The sequence below is a fragment of the Neomonachus schauinslandi genome, chromosome 1 (assembly GCF_002201575.2).
Source record: "Neomonachus schauinslandi chromosome 1, ASM220157v2, whole genome shotgun sequence".
NCBI lineage: Eukaryota > Metazoa > Chordata > Mammalia > Carnivora > Phocidae > Neomonachus > Neomonachus schauinslandi.
In genome coordinates this window covers 185,538,991-185,561,031 of record NC_058403.1, presented here as the reverse complement: position 1 = coordinate 185,561,031, position 22,041 = coordinate 185,538,991, and the positions used below count along the sequence as shown (strand labels likewise).

The following is a 22,041-nucleotide window of genomic DNA, read 5'->3' as shown; positions in this document are numbered from 1 at the left end:
TGCTCACTTTGTCATTGGATTTTTTTTTTTTTTTTTTTTACTGTTGAGTTTTGAGCGTTCTCCATATAGCGTAGATAGTAGTTTCCTGTCGGATATGTGGTCTGCAAATATTTTTCTCAGTCTGTAGCCTCTCCCCTCATCTTCTCAATAAGGCCTTTACAGGACAGAACTTCTTGTTTTTGATGAAATGTAACTTACTCATTTCTTCCCCTCTGGATCATGCTTTTGATGTTACTTCCAGGAACTCTTCATGGAGCCCTGGTCCTGAAGATTTCTTCCTGTTCAATCTCCTAAAAGTTTTATAGTTTTACATTTTACATTGAAATTTATGATCCATTTTGAGTTAATATTTGTAATAAGGTATAAGGTTTAGGTCAAGATTCTTTTTATTTTGCCTAAGGATATTCAGTTGCTCTACAGAGCACCATTTGATTTAAAAAAGACTATCCTTCTTCCATTGAATTGCTTTTTGCACCTGCTGTGCAGGTCTCTTTCTCGGCTCTCTATTCTGTTCCATTGATCTGTGCGTCTGTGTGTCTCCTAGTTCCACACAGTCTTGATTACTGTAGCTGTATAACCAGTTTTAAGATTGGGTAGAGTAATTCCGCACTCTCTGTTCTTCTCTTTTGATGATATTCTCTTTTTTTTTTTTTTTAAAGATTTTATTTATTTGACAGAGAGAGACACAGCGAGAGAGGGAACACAAGCAGGGGGAGTGGGAGAGGGAGAAGCAGGCTTCCCGCGGAGCAGGGAGCCCGATGCGGGGCTCGATCCCAGGACCCTGGGATCATGACCTGAGCCGAAGGCAGACGCTTAACGACTGGGCCACCCAGGCGCCCCGATGATATTCTCTTTTGAAGACTTGATTCTCTGCCCGTCCCCTGCTTTGTTGTTGCTTGGAACAATCACTGTGTTCAATGTAAATGAACTCAGTGCCCTTCAAGAAGTCTGTACTTTCGGGGCACCTGGCTGGCTCAGTCTGAAGAGTATGTGACTCTTGACCTCAGGTTGTGAGTTTAAGCCCTACGTTGGTTGTAGAGATCTCTAAAAAGAAAGAAATAAACTTAAAAAAAAAAAGTCTTCACTTTAATGTGGCACATTTTATCCTTATGGTCAATTCCAATATATTGGTGCTGTCTGTTATAATCTGTTTTACTTTATTCTTTTTCTGGAATCCAGTTTTGAGCAGGACTGAGAAGACAGGAGCGGCTTGTGACATTTGAGTGATATGTGCCTTGGGTTTAGGGTAGGCACATGATGGCAATAATGCTGGGTTTCTGCTTACTGGTACCAAATAAGGCACTGTTGAATTTTTCTGGAGAAGAGCCAGAAGTTTATGACTCTGACTGGGATGGGTGGGAGAGGATAAGCCTTCCCCACATACTTAACCTAACCTCTCCAGTTTAAATATTTCCAGTGAATCATCATACTCTCTGACCTTGTAACATAAATCTGAGGAGAGCTGCATTTCTGATTTGGTGGGATTATTTTTCACCATGGGTAGAGATCTGCGTGGATTAATGGTTGAAAGGTAAAGGATTTGGTTGTTAGAATATATCCAGAAAAATTGGGTGAATAACTTTTGGGGAGCATATTATTAAAAGCTCAATTTTTATAATGGAAATATACTACCATTAAATGGAAAACACAAACATATTGCTAAACATAATTGTAAGTAGACATTTTCCTACTTAGGATATTGATGATGTCTACAAGACCATTTTTTTTTTTTTAAAGGTTTTATTTATTTATTTGACAGAGAGAGACACAGCGAGGGATGGAACACAAGCAGGGGGAGTGGGAGAGGGAGAAGCAGGCTTCCCACTGAGCAGGGAGCCTGATGCGGGGCTCGATCCCAGGACGCTGGGATCATGATCTGAGCCAAAGGCAGACGCTTAATAACTGAGCCACCCAGGCACCCCTACAAGACCATTTTTTAATCCATTAAAGACCAGTGGTTGAATTCTATATTCTTCAGCGCCTGTATTCTAAATCACCTGTTCTGATGCCTGAAGTTTCCGCATCTGGGTCATTATTATTGTATATTTGCATCTCTAGAAATCTTCTCTATTAGATTGTCTGTTCCCCTAAGTTTGTGATATGTTAAGCTATAGACTTTAATTTGATGTTCCGTGGCATGTTTCTGAGTGTACTAGTTTGGAAATGGGAGAGATGAGAAGGGTTAGGCCTGTGGCCCAGGTTGTTCAGGAGAGTGGTTTATATTATTGCAGCATCAAATCGTAATTTTCAGAAGTTAAAAGCATGACTCTTACACAAACAGAATTAATACATATCAAATTCAAATCGTTAATGAGACAACTAATAACATGGTAAAGCTGGTTGGAAGAGCTGGGTATTTTTAGTTAATAAAGAATGTCAGACTGTGGTTGCTAGGTTAACTCCAACAATGGTTAATCTCCCACAGAGTTACAAAACCATAAACTAATTCTTTTGCTTTTTTTTTTTTTGAACTGCATAGAAATCTCCAGGTTAATGTGTAACTTCACCAAGTCTGGCATTTACTAATGGTGAATAGCAAGTTAAGGTTGACATTCCCCTAGTTAATGAAATTATTTTGGGTGAGTTTGTTAAATTCAGCTGCAATGTGACATCAAAAGGGACTTCCTGCATCCTCTTCTCTTTATTTTTTGTTTTGGATAATTTTTCTCATCAGCAGTTTGTGAAGCTTCAGAAAGACCGACAATGCTTGGGTTTTATCTATTTTACACTTTTGCTTTTGGCTAGTGTTGATGGCTAGTCTGCCTGGTAAAGCACTTTCCAAGGTTGCCCTTGAACTCTGTGATATTTTCATTGCTTTCCTCCTTCTCTTGGCATTTTGCACTTCAGTCTCATCTCCAGCCTCACTTCTTTCTTTCATCCTGGTAGAATGCATTTATGCTTCTCCTATTTACTGAGTGTGCCAGCAAAAGAATGGGCGGATTCCTGAACAATTTAAATTACTTTGGACACAACTCTGCCATGTCTTACCTATGTGACCTTGAGCATATCCCTTAACCTCTAAGCCTCCCTTTTGGTCACCTAAACTGGGGTGAACAATGGTGCTTACTTCATAGCAATGCTGCAAAGATTATAGGATTAGAGGAAAAAATGATGCCTACAAACATAGATATGTGTATCTTGTTACTTTACATACTAGATGTTCTCTAAAGGATTGCAAACCAACTTGCTTAAAAGGACCAGAGAGGCACACCATAAACAACTGAAGAGTCTTACAAGATCAAGCATAGTGTGAACAGTGACAACTGGCAAGTAATAGCCGGCATCTTAGCTGGGGAAAGATTCGTGATTGGCAGGTACGGTGGCAAAGTTTTCACTAAGTGAAGGGGGCTGCATCTATGCGTCTCAAGCCCATTGTTGCTATATGGTTCAGTACAGCTTTATACTGAAATTGTTTAAAGAGAAGACCACAGTCTGGATTGGCATATGTCACTTCCCTTTGTAAATGTTGGCAACTGATCGGCATAATGTACCGTGTGTATGGGCTCCATAGAGTGGGACACCAGTTTGCCAAATTTGCTCTTGGTTGATTTAGATTGTTCAATAAGAAAGGTAAAGTTTTTCACGTTAGACCATGTCGGAACTTGAAGTGACTGAAGTGGTTAGTCATTTCCCCAGTCTCCTGCTTTTATAGACAAGATAGTTGGTTAGGGCAAATTGGAAGGACCCGTTTGTGATGGTACTTTTAACCTTTATGGAAATGAGCTTTACTTGTACATATTCTTCCACTTCGGGAGTTATAAGGTTTAACGCTATTTTTTTTTTTTCTTTTCTTCATTAAAGTATAACTGACATACAGTGTTGTTAGCTTCAGGTGTACAACATATTGATTCAACAATTCTGTACATTACTCTGCTCATCATAAGTGTGATCACCACAACATTATTACAGTATTATTGACTGTATTTTTTATTTGCATGACTTATTTATTTTATAACTGGAAGTTTGTACTTCTTAATCCCCTTCATCTATTTCATCCATCCTCCCACACACCTCCCCTCTGACAACCACCAGTTTGTTCTCTGTATTTAAGAGTCTTTATTTTTTTTTGTTTGTTTATTTTGTTTTTTATGTTCCACATATAGGTGAAATCATATGGTATTTGTCTTTGTCTGTCTGATTTATTTCACTTAGCATTATATCCTCTAGGTCCATCTATGCTGTCCTTAACACTGACTCTTTTTTGAAAGATTACTGTGCATTTAAAAAAAATGATCCTATTGATTATTGAAACAGAGGAAGGAAATACACCAAAATTTAACAGTGGTTATGGTCATTTTTATTTTCTTGTTTATGCACTTTTTGTGCTGTCTTGTCTTTTTAATGTACTCTGCTCATTAATGTACTTCGCCTAATGTGCTTATACAACGAATAATTATTGCTTTTCTAATCAGGAAAAGCGATAAATGCTATTAAAAACAGACTGCACTGTGGAAATGCCTAGATATGTGATAATATGATTATTGATCAGTTTTATGGTTCTAGGATTTTTGCCAACAAAGTAATGGTTCCTTATTTCATTTGCTTCAGGAAAATGATAGTGTGGTGTATCTTAGTGTGCTATTTAGATATGTTTAGATGGGTCTTCTTTAGGTCTGCAGGAATTTCTTTGATGAAATGGGTTTTCGACCACCACGGGGCAAATAAGTTGCTGGTTCTGCTCTTGGGCAGCTTGCCTGCAAGGGATGCCGTCTGTTTTGGCAGAGCCGGAGGCTTGCCCTGCTGGGCTGGAGCCCACCAGCTGTTGGACCCACAGTGGCTCAGCTGTTGTGCTTTTATACTAACGGTTATTAGCCATGCAGACCTTTATGGTTCAAACCAGGCCACATCTGTTGTGAGTCTCATGACCTTCAAAACCCAGAGCAGAAAGAAATGCAAAACTCCAGGCTTTCTGTAGACAGGTCTATTTAGAGGGCTTCATTAAAAATATTTTTCTGAAGTTACTTTGAAAAAGATTTTCATTTTCCTTGTTCTACATTAGCAGTGGATTTACAGTGTTGAAGATCTGAACAAATTAGTGTTGCCCAGAATGTGGTTTGTTGACAACCTGCCTCTGATCCCAAAAGGAATTTGTTTAAAAATTTATTCTGGAGCCTTACTGTAGACCAAGAGGATCAGGTTCTTAGGGGTATATTCTTGCACCAACATTTAAACCAGTGATTTAGGCATTAAGGGCAGAGTGCCCAAAGGGACATCCTGTTGTCTTTTAAAGGGGTGGGCATAGAGTCAGATGACACCAAGATCAGTGGTTATGTGGTGAATTGGGCACTCCCAGGAATGCCTCGGCTTCTTAGAAAGTTTGCTTTTGGGTGTAAGATATTGGGAAAGGTCCTAAAATCATGTTACCTGGAGAATGTTCATGGTCATTGTAAGAACGGAAACTGTATTTCTAGGTTGAACATGGTGATTCATTTGGTTATGTTTTCCAGAAAGCGTAGTGTTTAAAGTGAAATTGTTCTCTTTGTAGATGCCGTGTGTCCTCAAAACTTAGTTCCTTCTGTGAAATAGAATGGCCTGCATGCCAAAAACTGTGATGTTTCTGCAGTGTTCAGTGCCAAGCCATTAGACCTCCTGATGCATTTATGACCTTATATTTCCATTTCCATTGCTAAAGCAATGAAGAGACCATTGGACCATATGTCTCTATGAAAGTCCTCCCCCCACTCCACCTCCAACTGAATTAATAGTCGCTTCAGTAGAAGAATGAAAAAAAGAAGTTGAGTTTTTATATTTTGGGGGAATGGAGTAAATAGAAGGAAGAAGGAGAGTTTCGCTAAAGTATTCTAGGTCACATTTTGTCCTTGGTTCAGGAGCAAAAGAGACTAAAGCTGACTCTCACTGTGCTGTTGACATCTTTAAAGCAACGTGTTTCGGACTTTTTCGGTGGAGCAGATTTATTTTATCCAATATATCCAAAATATCATTTGAACATGTAATTGAAATGAAAAATAATAACGAGATATTTTGCACTCATTTCTTCTTACACAGTGTTGAAATTCTAGTGTATTTTACTCTTATGGCACACAGTTCAGGGTAGCTCCGTGTGGCTGGTGGCTACTGTGTTGGAAATGCCTATTCTCATCCCCACCATCTCTGTTAAAATGTGAACATATGCCTGCATGGAATATTCTTTTTTTTTCTGTTTTAGAGAGAGTGAATTGTTTTCTCAGCAGTTCATTGGTGTTAGTGTAATGCCTTCCTGTGTAGGCTGTAGTGTTAGAATTCTCTTTGCAAGCCTCATAATAATTTTGAGGAATTGTCACTTTTATCATAGTATTTTTAGTTGCAACTAGAAAGTTTTTATAGTGGGAATTCTTACAGTGTGAAATCTCTTAAATGGACAATAAAAAAAAAAAAATCTCTTAAAAGGACAATTAAAAAAAAAAAAAACCACATTGTTTCTTCTGGGACACGGGGTTGGGGCATCTAACTAACTAAGCGGAGTTCCAGAGACAGAGGATGTAAAATTAGATTTTAGATGTGTCCAGGACAGTACGGGGTTCAGAGGTCACTTTGTATCAGTGCAAAAGGTTCTGTGTTAATGTTTTATGTTTGGGTCTATGTATTATTTTCTTAAAAGAACCCAAATATGGGACACCTGAGTGGCTCAGTCAGTTAAGCATGCGACTCTTGATTTCTTTGATTTCGGCTCAGGTCTTGATCTCAGGGTTGTGAGCTTGAGCCCTATGTCAGGCTGTGCACTTAGTGCTGAACCTGCTTGAGATATACCCTCTCCCTCTGCCCCTCCCCTGCTCTTGAACAAGCTTGCACTCTCTCTCTCTCTCCTTTTCTGTCTCTCTTTCTCCCTCCCTCTCTCTAAAATAAATAAATAAATAAATGAAATCTTAAAAAGAACCTAATATGCACTATCCATTTCCATGTTGCAAGCCCCAGACTTTATAGGGGAGTCTTAGTTACTTCTCCTGTCTTCTGTGCATTCAGAGTGTCTGGGTTTGAATTCCTTTTGCATGGAGAACGTAACGTGACTTGGGTGAAGTACTTTGCCATTCTGTGCCTCTGGAAAGGGGAATGCTGGGAGGATTGACCCCTCAAAGTTCTGGCAAAGGATTAAATGAGATAATCCCGCTGCCTCCCAGCAGATAGTAGGTACCACAGAAATAATAGCTATCTTCAGCATCTTCACTAATTATTTTAATTTTAGAAACTGAAGCAATACTGAAGCAATAGAAGGGAAATTTTAGGAATGAATGGGTTTCTTTGACATTGAGATAAGGTTTAAAAAAATCCTTCCTTCTCCCTGAAACATTATGTTTAAAGTCTTTGTTTCTGCCCCGATATCTTTAACCTCATTTCCCCATTCCATCTGCTGTTCTGTCCTGGGATTGAGCATCTCTTCACTTTGGGGAAAAATATTTTAATAAGAATTCTGGTCAGAGCATCTCTATTCAAAGACCCTCCACCCCCCACCTCACAGTGTGAAGGGAAAAGTCCTGAATACATTTCACGGAGTACCTTTTCTGTTTCTGAAACATTAATTCCTGAATAAGCCTCAAGTATCATGTATGATTTCTCAAACACCTAAGATCTGCAGCTTTTCTGGTTCCATTGTGTTAAATAACAAAGAATGGATTAACCTGAATGTGGACCTGGCACAAAAGAAAAACCGGAGGTCTCCAGCAGCTGCTAACACCATCCTTTCCTCTCAGTACTCACTCACTGGTTATACAGAGGCGTTATTTAAGAGCAAATGTGTTTAATAAACCTTTGTAAGTAATACTGAAAGGAGTGTTTATTTTCCAGAATTCACTCAGGATTTCTGTAATCTGCAGTCCTGTGGTTTGGGTACATGTGTTGTACCCGTTTGTTCCAGAGTTTTCTATTGCTTATGCTACATCCTTCTTCTTCTTTTCTTTTTTTTTTTAAGATTTTATTTATTTATTTGACAGAGAGAAAGAGAGCGAGAGCAGGAACACAAGCAGGGGGGGTGGGAGACGGAGAAGCAGGCCTCCCGCTGAGCAGGACCCTAGGACTCTAGGATCATGACCTGAGCAGAAGGCAGATGCTTAATGACTGAGCCACCCAGGCACCCCATGCTACATCCTTCTTACCTGTTGTCTGAAAATCAGAGGAACAGTTTGTTTCATTCAGTTTTGCCTAATAGGAAAGCCTCCAAAGATACAAAATTTCCTTTTGACATCATTATATTTATTTATTTTTATTAAAAAGGGAAACTGCCCTTCTATTCTCCTTCCCAGCGCCAGTTTGATTGACTGTATTGCAGTCATAAAAGGATTTAAATTCAGAGTTGAAAAGTCTCCTTGCAATTGATTTCATTCAGCTCCTTGTATACAAATAGATATTGAGAGGGGAAAAAAGCAATATTGAACTGAAACTTTCAATTTTAGAGTTGAGCTTTGTGAAGTCATAAAACTGCGTTTCCATTTGACTCTTCAAATGGATCTTGTGGTATAATTGGTCAGAGTCACAGAAGGCTTTAGAAAAAGCACAACCAAAAAAGAAAAAAGAAACAAACTATACTTATTATTATTATTTTTTAAATTTTATTTATTTATTTGACAGAGAGAGACACAGTGAGAGAGGGAACACAAGCAGGGGGAGTGGGAGAGGGAGAAGCAGGCTTCCCGCGGAGCAGGGAGCCCGATGCGGGGCTCGATCCCAGGACCCTGGGATCATGACCTGAGCCGAAGGCAGACGCTTAACGACTGAGCCACCCAGGCGCCCCTAAACTATACTTATTTAATAGCTGACATTTCTTCACCAGAAAAGGACTTTTGGTTAAATAGCTCCTTTTCCAAAAAAGGGAAAAAATTTCCCCCCATATAATTAGTTTAAGTAACTGCTTTTAAAGCTAGTTAAAGCAGACTAAGAAATGCTTTAGCCGTCTTGATGTGATCTGGTCACAATTTTCATGTGGTTAGAATTTTTAATTAAATCATTTTATTTAAGATTGTAATAGCCCTTTCAAATTATTTTCGTTGAGAGTTGCATTGTGTTATTTCAAGTTAATAACTCCTCTTCAAACAAGCAGAATGCAGGATATTTCTTCTGATGATTTCTTTGTGCAATTGAAGAGAACAAAGCAAACCTCATTCTTGCTGGAAAGGAAGCAAAACTAACACCTAATAAAAATAGAGATAACAAAAATGAACTTGTAGCCCTGGGATATTCTGACCAGCAACATTAAATTCCCTGGATTATTTTTTACCTTTTTAAAAAAAGATTTATTTATTTGAGAGAGAGAGAATGGGGCAGGAAGGGGCAGAGGGAGAGGGAGAATCCTGAAGCTGACTCCCCACTGAGGAGGAGCCAGATGCAGGGCTCAATCCCAGGACCCTGAGATCATGACCTGAGCTGAAATCAACAGTTGACCGCTTAACCAACTGAGACACCCAGATGCCCCATGTTTTTTACTTTTAAAATTCAGGATCCAGTCTAATTGATTAAATCAAATATAGCTGATGGGAGGCCTGTTCTCAGTGTTTTAGGAGGGGGAAGTCATCCTACGAACTTTGAATAACAAAGAGAGGGGTATATATTTGGTAATCTATCTCCTGACCAGCCCCAAAGCATAGTTGTCCCTGAATACATTTTTGTGATTATAGACAATCCTAAACAGTTGCTAAGACAAAAATTTTTGTCATTGTGCAGAGATGAATTATTGTAGATTCAATTTATTAATTACCCTTTACTTGGGTCACTTTTCCATCGCTCACACCTAACTGGTGGGAGAGAGAGGTTTCTTTTAAGAATTGTTTGGGGAGGCAGAGAGAAGTCAAATTGGGTTTAAAGCCGTGCGCGTGTCTGTCCATGTTTAAACAATAATAAAATTGTCCTTTAAAAAAAATAACCCACCTAAGTTTCTTCTGAAATCTATAGTAATAATGCTGTGTACTTCTCCCAAGTATCCCATAGGGAGGCATTTTTCTTGTGTGATATTGAGGGTATAATTTTATGCAGTATATAGCTCCCAAAGAAAATACAGTGATAATGAGTATCTTGCTTTCTTTTCCTCATTTTGTTTGTAAATAGTTGTATCTCGTTTGCTTCTCATTAACTGTTACCTATTTTTATTGACATGTACTGTATAAGCAATTAATTGCTTGATCACATTAGTGCAGATCCTAATTTAGATGAAAAAGGCAAAGGGATGTTGTAGAAAATATTAGCAAAATAAAACTAAAACTGAGTTGAGTAGGCTTTTGGCCATGTTGCTGTATATATTAGGCCATTGTTTGCTCTTCAGAACGTTACCTCCAGGAGCTCAGCCTCCCTGCCCGAAGGTGCAAGTACGCAATTAATGAACGATTTGTCTCACCTCACCGTGGGGGTCCGGGTGATGAGGCACTGTTTTTTGCTCTTGCTTGCCTCCCTCCAGTCTGTTCCCTGCACATGGCAGTCACCTTTTCAAAGTGTACATTGATAAAAATGTCCTAAAATTAGATTATGGTAATGATTGCACAGCTCTGTAAATATACTAAAAACTATTACATTTCAATAAAAGTACTTTAAAAGAAAGCACATATCAGACCTAATTGGCTGACCCCTTGGAGTCCTTGGGTGCCTTTCCAGGCTCATTTCAAAGTCCATTATGGTCTTGCGGATCTTGCCCTTCTTTATCCTCAGCCTCCTTTTTCTCCCCCAACCAGTTCACCAAGCTTCGGCCAGGTTGGCCTCTTATCCCATCTTCTTTTCTGTCTCAACATCCTCATACTTGCTGTTCCTCGACTTTGGACTCTATCCTCCTGTCTTGACAATGCCTTCAGCTAAAATGGTATCTCCTTCCTTGACTACTCTAAGTACATTCCTTTTCTACTTGTATTCTCTATGATTGTACCATGTGTGTTTCATTTAATTTTCATATTTGTTTTGCCATGCATATCAATTATAATTTATATACTTATTGATCCCCCCCGGCCCCCGTGGACTGGAAGCTCCAAGAGGGCAGGAGCAATGTAGGGTATACACTGTTGAATGTCTTGATGCAGTAGCACCCTACCATGGAGAGAACATGAATACTTGCCTGCATCTTACCAAACTCCTGAGAAATTCTCTTTTTAGCCAGAGGGGTGAACAACAACCTAAAAAAGATTGTAAGTGTGAAGATGGAATAGGTACTTTGCTGACCAAAAGCACAAAGCTCTGGGCACAAAGCTACCAGCCACTGAGTATCCAGGCTGGCCAGGATTCAAGTTGTATCTTTAATATGGCCCTAGAAGTCACAGGTTTCTGGGTTTACTAAGCCAGTCAGATCTGTCTCCACCATGATTGTTGTCTTGAGCAAAGGAGTATCATGGTTGGAATACCCTCTGTATTTGATCCTCAAGCCCAGCATTAGTGTGTTTTGCTGAGTATTTTTGTCACGGTGCACATTTTGCTAGGATTGGTAGATGTGCCATGGTTTGGAAATAGGTGCCCAGTAATATTTAAGACAGCTTTCTTTGTCCATTTCTTTTTGTTCTGTAAAAAAATACCCATTTCCTTCAACATTTTTCATTCGATATTTCATAGGGACTGTGTGTGTATAAATGACTCAACTATATCAAAGGCCCAAGTTATGAAGCTCATCCTTTATTTCTCAAGGATAAACATTTATTAGGCAGTCACAATGACAGATGTTAAACAAAAGAAAATATGAATGAAGAGAATTCAGTAATCTGTATCACTTTGTTTCCCTAACTCAAGTTGTAACTTAGTATTTATTTCTGCTTGACTAGAAGTGACTTTCTTTTTTATAGACAATGACCAATGTTTATATAATTGTAATTGGATATTCTCCACATCTTGTTAGAAAAATCACTATATTTTTCTGTTAGTATTATAGGAACATGATTTTATCTTAGACACTTGCCAGTAGTGGTGGGAAGAATAGCCTAGACAACTTCTTTCTTTTGAAATTATTATGCTTTTAGAGGCGCCTGGCTGGCTCAGTCAGGAGAGCATGCAACTCTTGATCTCGGGGTTGTGAGTTCAGGCCTCACAGTGGGCGTAGAGCTTACATTTAAAAAAAATAATAAAAATTACTATGTTCTTAGGGATGCCTGGGTGGCTCAGTCAGTTAAGCGTCTGCCTTCGGCTCAGGTCTCCTTGCTCAATGGGGAGTCTGCTTCTCCCTCTGCCACTCCTCCCCCTGCTTGTGCTCTCTCTCTGTCCCTGACAAATAAATAAATAAAATCTTAAAAAAAAATAAAAATAAACGTGCCTTTAAAAAATATTACTATGTTTTTAGTTTTCTGAGGCCCTGTAGAAGAAATTTTTTTTTTTTTTTTTTTTACTTTGGAGCAGGTGTAGTAGCTGTTAGCTCACTGGTATTTTTCTGAGTCCTAAACTTCAATTTTGTGAAAAATAGTTGTAGTACAGTGTTAATTTTGTAGGTTTGAGAGTAATATGTGGTTCAGGGCTTTGTGTTCTTGGGCAAGTTATATACCTTTTCTGAATAATTGTACCTAAGCCACAATATTATTATTGGAGGAATTACACAAGCCGTTATACTGATGGTACTTTTAGTAGTGTCTGCCTCATAGGCAATAAGCGGGTGAGGTAGTGAATAACTTCTTACTGGGTGAGGCCATGGGTGGTAAACTCAGATAGCCTTAAAGGACTAGATAGGAAATACAGATGATAAAGTAGGACCGGGTGGAGTTATGCTTCTTCTTGAAAGAGCTCCTTGCTATTCACAGAGCATACTGTTGCAGTTAAAGCCCAGATTTCATTAAAAAATACAGATATTGGGGTTCGCTCTAGATTTTCCCATTCTGGCAAAAACACAAACACACACACACACACACGCACACGCACACACACGCACACACATACACACACACCCCATACCATACCATATCATACTATACCATAGATGAAACAGAATATCTGGAGGGATCGATTGATGGCTGTGTTCAACATGGTGGCCACCAGGGTGAAATCTCTGATCTGTATTTGCCAATTTCGTTGATCATAAAGGATTCAAAGTGATGGTGCAGTTGCAAAATCGAAGTACCGATTTGTGGTACTTGACATCACCACAGCCCTATCTCTGACTAACCCTCGTTTTCTTGATAATCTTACAGAATCGAGAGACTTGATTCTTGGAGAACCAAACAGTGTTAACGTGGATTAGAAGAATTGATTGATTTATTTTATTCTGATGTTACAGAATATTTGAAGCCAGGAGCCCAATTCTGTTTTGGAAGGGTGGCTCCGAGGAAGAGTGAACCGTGGTATTTTTCAGATTTTTTATGACAAATGTCTAATGAGCCCCTGTATAAATCAGTTTTCTAAGTGTACCTCTTCTTGGACTTGTTGGGAAGCATCTATTTTTATTTCTGAAGTTTTTAAGCTAGGATATAGTTAATAGCAGAGGGATGTCTTTAATTTTTGACTCTTTTAGTCTTGTCTGATAAAAAAAAGTAGATCTGTCTTTTGTAACCAGTGTTATTTTAGAGTAAAATCACAAAGAGAAGTTCAGTCTTTTGCTTCTCTACCTGACTTGAGCAGTCATTTTTACAACCCTTTTTGTGTTCTTTTTCCCCCTAGGATACTACATTGCTATGTGATTCCTCTTTGCCTTGAATTGCAATCTGTTTTACTTAAAAAAAAAAGTTATGGCTCTATATTAGGTCTCTTTATCACGGGTGATGCAAAAAATCTATATATATTTTTGTAGCTGGGACAATAAGTACATTTGAATATGATAAAATAGGTAATCTCCTGTAATATACTCTATTGGGTTTGAGGTTAGCTCAGTATCACAAACAACTGGAGGGACCATTTATAATGTAATAGTTACAAAGGAATGTACTTCTTGATTCTACTTTTTGGGACACTCACTAAGTACATTTTACTACGATTAATTGGAATACAGGCACAAAGGAGATGAGAGGCTGATCAGAATATTTAATTACCTTAACGATGATTTGATACTTTTGCCCATTGCAGGTACAAAAAAGATAAAGATTTATTCATTTTAGACTATTGTGTGGGATTTAATGTTCTTAAGTGCTCTTTAAAATTAAGAGAAAATTATGCTTGTTAGAGATTTTGCCATCCTTGAGGGATCTTTAATTTGTTTGTTGTATGAGCAGTTATAATAGCTATAAACAGCCCGCTTAACTGCTTGTCTGCCATTCTGGAAATATGCATTCTGGATGTGAAAATGTGAGTGCCTGTACTTATTTTTAGTGGGCTTATTTTTGGTGGTAACTCTGGCAAAGAACTAGGACTCTTCATATGAGAGCCATTTGTCCATCATCTTAAGTAATTTTCATCCTGGCACTAGGGAACCAGAATGTCTTTCTTTGTTCTGATGTTTTCAATTTTGGATGGAAGCTGACCAATTCTTCCAGGCTTCTAAGTCCTTTGGAATGACCTAGAACTGGACATACAGTTGAGTGGAAATATCTTCAAGTGTCACTCTCCTATTTTGCTTTGCGTACAAGATGTGTGAGACCATGTTATAGATGGAACTCTAGCCTGGTCTCATCATAAACTTACTCTGGTTTCACCTCTGCCATACAACTGCTTTCCCCTGTAGGAGATCATGACATAGCTGGGATCAAGTAGATGTTGTTGGTTCCATGTGGTAAGGTGAAAACGGTAATGTGAAGGAATGCTGTGGGTGTGTGGAAATGCATAGTGACCGTGTGTCTTTCTTTTTTGGTGGGCATCCCAGACTTCCACTCATTTTCAGATACACAAATGCATGTGTGAATGAATGTACCACCTTTGTCAAAAAAACAAGCCCTGTAGTTTCAATTCATTTGCAATTTTGGAAGAAAAATATTTTCCATTATTCCGTAACTAAGATGCTATGTTGAGAATGTTATCTAATGTAGTGTTTAGAGCGGCTGGTCTCTTTGTAAGAAAAATGTTCAGCCTGCAGATAAACAGTAGAGTTCAGACAGCTTGAAACCCTTTCTTTATTTCCCCCAAGTCAAAATTTCTGTGAAACACTGAGAGTCAAGATTACACGGAATCCTCCTGAAGATACAGTTAAGGCAGATGGGATACACATCTGCTTTTGTATTCCCAGAATACAAACATTTATTTTTATAAACTATGTCCGGTGGCTCTGGGAAATTAAATCATGCACATAAGAAACAGTTTCGTTGATATCTTCGGTGGTAGGTAACTCTTAGGATATTTTTATAGCAAAAGATTGGGCCTTTGGGTCTGGAAACATTTTTATCTTTTTTTGCTTCAAGCTGGAAATGAGGTAGGCTCCAGAGAAGTTCTGAGAGGTCGTGGAGTTTATGAAATCTCCCTGATGAAAATACCTGTCACTCATTTCGCTCCCTGCATAGCAACCAACCTGACTTAAGCTTCCCCCTGCTGAGTGAGGCGTAAGCATCATTGGCTAGTTAATGCTATTGGTTTTGAAATCTTCACTTTCATCCTGTCGAAATTGAGAGGCTCAAATTCTCCTGGATGATGGGAGTAGTTGGGTGTTAACTTTCTAAACTCATTTTATTATACCATTCAGACTCTTGAAGGCTGCCCTGGTTTGATATTCCCCATGCCCAGGCGTGTTAGCTGTGTGTGTGTCTGTGTGTTGGTGTGTTGGTTAAAGTCACACTGGAGACTACCTCTTTTGAGGTGGGGTCTATAGCATTGTGCACTATTGGACGTCCTCTGTGTCTTCTACACTTGTTCCATCACCATGATCCCAATTCCTTGAAGCATTATCACAACACTCAAAGCCCTGCTGAGCTTTCTGCTGACAGATGACGTCAGCTCCATTAACCATAGTAGGTTTGGTGCTGTAGGACTTGATAGAGTGTATGTTTGCAAGACACTGACTCCTCCCTCTTGTTAGTCACATGATAACCATAGGCAGATTTATACTTACTGTCTGTTCCAAAGAATGAAAATACATATTTTCCTAAGCATGCTCCATTTTTAATTGTGTAATTAAGTTGCTGACATAAGCAAGTATGCAATTCCACATTAAGGTAAGGATCCGTAAAGTCATGCATTTGCATAATTTAATTTTCTGCACAGAAGATATTGAAAATCAATAGCATGATTCATAGCCTTACCATATCATTGCCATGCTGCTGTTGGTTGGCTGTTAGAGTTTAGAAGAGTACAAAGAGTATTAAAATTGATTGAATTTGGTGTGCTGAGTCTGTATCTTTACTTGGGAACCACAGATTGTTTCATTTTGCAAATCTCTGCTCCTTGCCAATAAAATATTATGTTACTTAATATACTCAATATACAGTTTTTTGACTGCGGTTCAAATAATTTCTAAAAGTTGTTTTTTAAAAAAATACCTTATTTTATGATTAAAATACATTTGAGGAGGGGACTAAAATTTTTGTTTTGTTTTAAATTATGCAAGTACCATTCATACATGATTATGTTCTTAGGGAAAAAGAAATCACACATTACTGATCTAGATGGAGTAAAAGGGGAAACTAAATGTAGTCATCTTTAATGAATAGTTTATGTGTCTCAAATAAATCTGGTGCCAGGGCGATAAAGTCCTTTGCTTCTCTGTTCATTTCTAAGTTGCCTCCCTAAGCAATTGCTTATGAGGTACTTGGGGATCATTCCTTCTAGCTTCATGTTTTAGATATTTGCTGTCGTGATGGGTGGGCAGTGAGTAGAAAGTGAGACAGTGGGGAGAAGGTCGTGGTTTTGCTTGTGGCTTATATAAACACACACGTATACATGCACACACTCTTACCCCCAGCACAGACACCATCAGCCTTTATGTTGTTCATGTGTATAAGTATTCATTCACTCATTCATTCATTCACTGGGTATTGAATACCTACCATATTCCAGACTCCCATCATGGCTGGTAGGTTGAGAAGCTCCTTATCTTCAGGTAGCTTAGAGCCCCTCATAGGCCATGCAGCATGTCCTTCAGAAGCAGGGTTTTTTGTCCATTCTTCACTTGCTGTGTGCAACCCACATGTACCTTAGTACTTTGGGGGGTGTGCTGAAGGCATGGATAACCCATCTTCCTTGGGATAGCCCTGCTCTCTGTGTTACCTTTTGTCCATTGGTCTGTGTCCACCCAAACCACACCTCTTCCTTTTGTCCCAGATGAACTTCCTTTAGACAGTTCTACTGCTCCTTTGTGCCCCTACACCACGGTATGGTGCGGATGGATGGCTGGGGACGTAACTGCTCTTCGGGGTTTGGATCCCGTTACGTTGCAGCGTCAGAGGAGTTCGGATGTTTACCTCTCTTGTTTCTTGAATTGGATATATCTTTGTAGGTTTGCTTTTTCCACTGAGTGTTTAGTGGGCTTGGGAAGCTGGTCAGTATGGGACCCCAAAACCCATGGCCTCTATCAAGTCTAGCTAAAGACTGATGCAGATGTAATCTAAGGCTGTGGAGGTTTTCACACTTCCCTGATATAGCTCTGGACTCTGTTGCTTTGCTTTTCCAGCAGGATGGGTAACACAGCTGCCCACGTGAAAGCCACTCCAATGGGAGATGGTGCTGGCAGCCTCTGTCCTCTTTTGTTCCCTACCCCAGTGTTCTCAGAGTTTCTGGAAAATGAAAAGCACCGCCTTTTCAGGAAAGAAAGGGGGGCTGGTTGTGGAGATTGTGATTCTAGATAACATCTTTTGTGAAAGGTATAAATGAATATCCTTGAGGATAACTCCATTCCTCCTTTACTTTTGTTTGTGACCTTTCTGTTTCAGTTCAGATTTAGCTAAATTCCGAGGTTGACACCATATTGGTGTGATTTATGTAGCAGGCAGTTCATCTCTGCCTGGCTAGCCTTTTCCCAGCATTAACTTAGCCTGTCAGGTTCCAGCCTGTGAGGGTGAATTGAGAAATGTCAAAGTTAAAGGGGACCTTGGGTTCAGCTCAGCAAGGAAGTTTGTGTTTTTTTATCTCTGGCTTTAAAATAGGATCACCCAAACAACGTTTTTGTTTTTTTTTTTCTTTAAAGTACTTGTATCCTATATTGTGGTCCCACCCCAGGTCAGTCGAATCTGAATCTCCCAATGGTAGGGTCCAGGGCATAGATTTTTTTGTTTTTGTTTGTCTTGCATTTGTTTTGTTTTCTTTTTAAAACATCCAGGTTGAGAGTTAGAGCTCTAGTCTAACAATGACCTTTTATGGAGAAATTGATGATCAGGCGTAGAATCGACTCATTTGAAGGTCACCAAGGTCACCTTTAGTGTCATTTGGGGATCTTTTGCATACAAGGGACGAAAAGCAAGTGGTTCATGTAAATATAAAGCATCCCACAGGATCAGTTTCATATTACCTCTGTCATGGACTTAAATTTTGTCAAGAGAATTGATCTATAGATTTTGCTTCCCTGGGTGTGGTTACATTTTTGAACTCCTCTGCTGATCTACTTGACCGCCCAACCAGGCTCCTGAGGTTCCTGTCCTAACACTGGCAGGAAGAAAGAAGAATCTCTCTGACTGGCTGATGTCCCCATTGCCAAACAGGTCATAGACACCAAGGGCGTGGTTTGCAATGATTGGCTAGCTTAAGCCAAACAAGGCCCCGCCCCTGGAACTGGCAGGGATGGGCTGACAGGACATGGCTATGCACTGCATGACTTGTGGGTAGGTGAGTGCGGGGTATGATGATTACAAAATCGGAGTCTTTGCAACAAATTTCTACTATATTATTAGGTATTTTTAAAACACTCCATGCCCACTGCTGAGCTAGTTGCTCTGTTCACAGTGTCTTGTGTTGTTTTTGTAACAATGCTGTGAAGTTGTTGCTACTTGTAGCAACATTTAACAGGCAAGGAAACTGAGGCTCAGCCATGCACCCTAATGGAAGTCCCATTGCCTTGTTCAAGACAGTGCTTTACTCATTACCTTGATAGAGGAAGGATTATTTGGGAATAATTATTTAGAGTGAACTAGCTCTGAGAAGCATATTAAACAGATACATAAAAAAGTTTCCTGCATGCACAGACAATAAATAAGCCGAACAATTATTTATGTAGCATGCTTTAGTGGAGGGAAAAAAATAGATTAGGAGTGTAGGAGATGGAAAATTTTATTTTTGATCCCTAGAAGCTTAGAATGGTCAACTTCTTAGAGCTCTGCATGGCTCATCTGCAAAATCCTAGGATGGGCTGGATGGTGGGTACCTAAACCTTCATTATACTTTAAAAATGACCAATGAGCAAACATAAACGATACCAGGTTTACTTTTTAGATACATGTTTGAATTTTACAAGATTCCTGTTTCCCTGTAAAAGGCCCATGTATCTATGGAGTATCTTTGTTCTTAGTTCAAGCATTTTTTCTTTTAAAGGCAGTCTTTGGAGTTGACATGCAAGCATAAAACACAGATCTTCCTCCACTTATGATGGGGTTACGTCCTGATAAACTCATTGTAAGTTGAAAATATCTTACGGTGAAAATATATTTAATACACCCAACCTACCGAACGTCATAGCTCAGCCTAACTTAACATGCTCAAAACGCTTACATTAGCCTACGGTTGGAAAAGTCATCTAACAAAGCCTAGTTTATAATACGGTGTTGAATATCTCATTCATTGAGTTTGTACGGAAAGTGAAAAACAGAATGGCTGTATGAGTGCAGATGGTTGTAAGTGTGTTGGTTGTTGAGCCTTGTGATCGTGGGGCTGACTGGGAGCTGGGGCCTCTGCTGCCCAGCATCACGAGAGAGGATCTTACTCTACATATTGCCAGCCCGGGGAAAAGATCCAAATCCAAATTCAAGGTTCCATTCCTGCTGAATGTGTATCATTTTTTTTTTTTTAATTTTATTTACTTATTTGACAGAGAGAGTGGGTAGCAAGCACGCATGAGCGGGGCGGGATGGGTTTGGGGAAGCAAGAGCAGAGGGAGAAGCAGACCGCCTGCTGAGCAAGAAGCCTGATGCTGGACTCGATCCCAAGACCCTGGGATCATGACCCGAGCCAAAGGCAGACGCTTAACCGACTGAACCACTCAGGCGCCCAGAATGCGTATCATGTTTGCGCCACTATAAAGTTGAAAAATTGCTAGGTCAGTCCATCATAAGTTGGGGACTGTCTGTACTTTACACGTTTCCTAATTTGCCATCATGGTGACATCATTATCATTACCTGGACTAATTCAGAATAGAGAATGTACTGTTTTCCTGGTACCATCTTAATCTTAAATTGAATCTACAGTTCCCCTAACCATTTTCACCCTGCTTTTTAAAAGCACACTTGATTTTGTTTGGGTGCATTTCAATATTAACATAGACAGCTGGGATGTATTGTTTGAAGTATAATTCCATTTCATTTTGGATTCTGGGCACCTGTGGTATTTGTCTTCTTACAAGTCAGTGCATTCGGGTGTGGGCTCACAAGAAAAGAAATTTACATTCATGAATTGGCTGGGAGGGGAGGACTTTGAACACTGTAGCAGGCAGATGGAAGCTCTCTATAATGGCGGAGAAGATTGGATTCATTATGAGGTTTCAAAAAATACATCATTAGAGTTTCTTTTCTGAACATCGTTGGCCTTGTGGGTTTCATATCTTCAGTTGTAACAGGTGACTATTTGGGCTCCAAAGGATATGGAGGACTGGTACTCACCATGGGATGTCTCCCAGGCCTTAGACCATGATGCGTTTGGATGGCAGAGGCCCTGGCTTTGATGTAGGCATGCTTATGTTCGGTTGCCTGATGTGCTGCATGCTTACCTATGTTACCTGGGACCAGTCACTTAGTGTCTCTGAGGCTTAATTCCTCCATCTGTAAAAGAGATGGAATGACCCCTTGCTCTATGAGGATCGAATAAGGCTCAGAGGCCTTTTGCAGCTAGGACATAGGCTTATACATGTAGTCGGAACAAAGACCTCAGGTTCCAAGCCTTCTATTACTAGTTGTATGACCTTGGGCAAGTTAAAGGTACTTAACTTCTCTAAGGTTCGGTTTACTTATCTATAGAATGGTCTCGTTATTGGGACCACTGGATCTGTTGCCTGGTTGTGTTCTGCAGATTATGTAAGATACTATATATATATATATATATATATATATATATATATATATATATATATAAAGGGCTTAGTGCCCCATGCTTGGTGGCCCAAAGGCTCATTGTAATCTACTGTTAGTATTAATATTAATCCTGGTCATCTCGCTGGGTTATCCCATAGCTGTTTTTCTGTACAATCAGGAGGGTCTCTTCCGTTATCCCTGAGGTCTGTGCTTCTGGGAAGTCACCGGTGGTGTGTTGGACACCCTTTCCCTGTCCAGTGGAGTGAAGACTTTTACTCATCGTGTTCTCCCTCTCTTCCAGCCTTGACGGAAGGCTACGTCGGGGCCCTGCACGAGAACAGACACGGCAGCTCAGCGCAGATCCGCAGGCGCAAGGCTTCAGGCGACCCATACTGGGCCTACTCAGGTGAGTGGATGGGGTCCGGCCAGACTCACACCGGTCAGTGACCATCCCGTTGAGCTCACTGGAAAGTACTCTTTGAATCGCTTTCACGCCGAACCTTGTTTGTTCAGACCTTTTGTAGTTCCCTAAAAGTTGAAACTCTCAAGCCTGTTTTTCCTCAAGGTTATAAGTACCTTGATTTCTCTCTCCCACCTGTTTTCTCAACCTGCTTTCCCCCCTCAATTTGCATTTATTTCTGAACTTTACTTGTTAATGAGTGATTGTACCAAACTTGTCATTTCCCCAAAGACCCAGCCTTTTCTTTTCTGTCTTTTCAGTAGCTGCAATATCAGAAAGCAGAAAATAGAAGGCTAGTCTTGAGCTGCTAAACGTCTGCTAACTATTACAAAGCATCACATATCAAAATGATCTGTTATACTTTAATCTAAAAAAAATGCAACTTTATTTTCAAATCAGATCTCGTTAGTTGAATGTATTTCAGCCCTCTATGGTATTCTGCAGTTCTTTTCATTTTTGCTTTTAAACTTTTAGCCTTCCAGCCAGTGAAGACCGAGAGCATTGTTAAAGCTATGTTGAATATTACATTGCAGATAATTTTCTTACATTCTAAGGGGGGGAGAAATGAAGACCTACAAGAATATACAGACGTTTCTGGATTATGTTCCCAACAACTACCAAAAATATGATAGGTGGATTATTAT

General features: G+C 39.6%; 1 protein-coding gene across 2 annotated transcripts in view; it reads left to right on the top strand.

The window, feature by feature from the left end:
* PTPRG (protein tyrosine phosphatase receptor type G) overlaps window positions 1-22,041 on the top strand; it is a 701,884-nt gene that overhangs the window by 164,181 nt on the left and 515,662 nt on the right. For both annotated transcript variants that reach the window (XM_021695223.1, XM_044921263.1), the window contains exon 2: window positions 21,239-21,343. In XM_021695223.1, coding sequence (XP_021550898.1) covers window positions 21,239-21,343 — 105 coding nt within the window. The remainder of the gene's footprint in view (window positions 1-21,238; window positions 21,344-22,041) is intronic.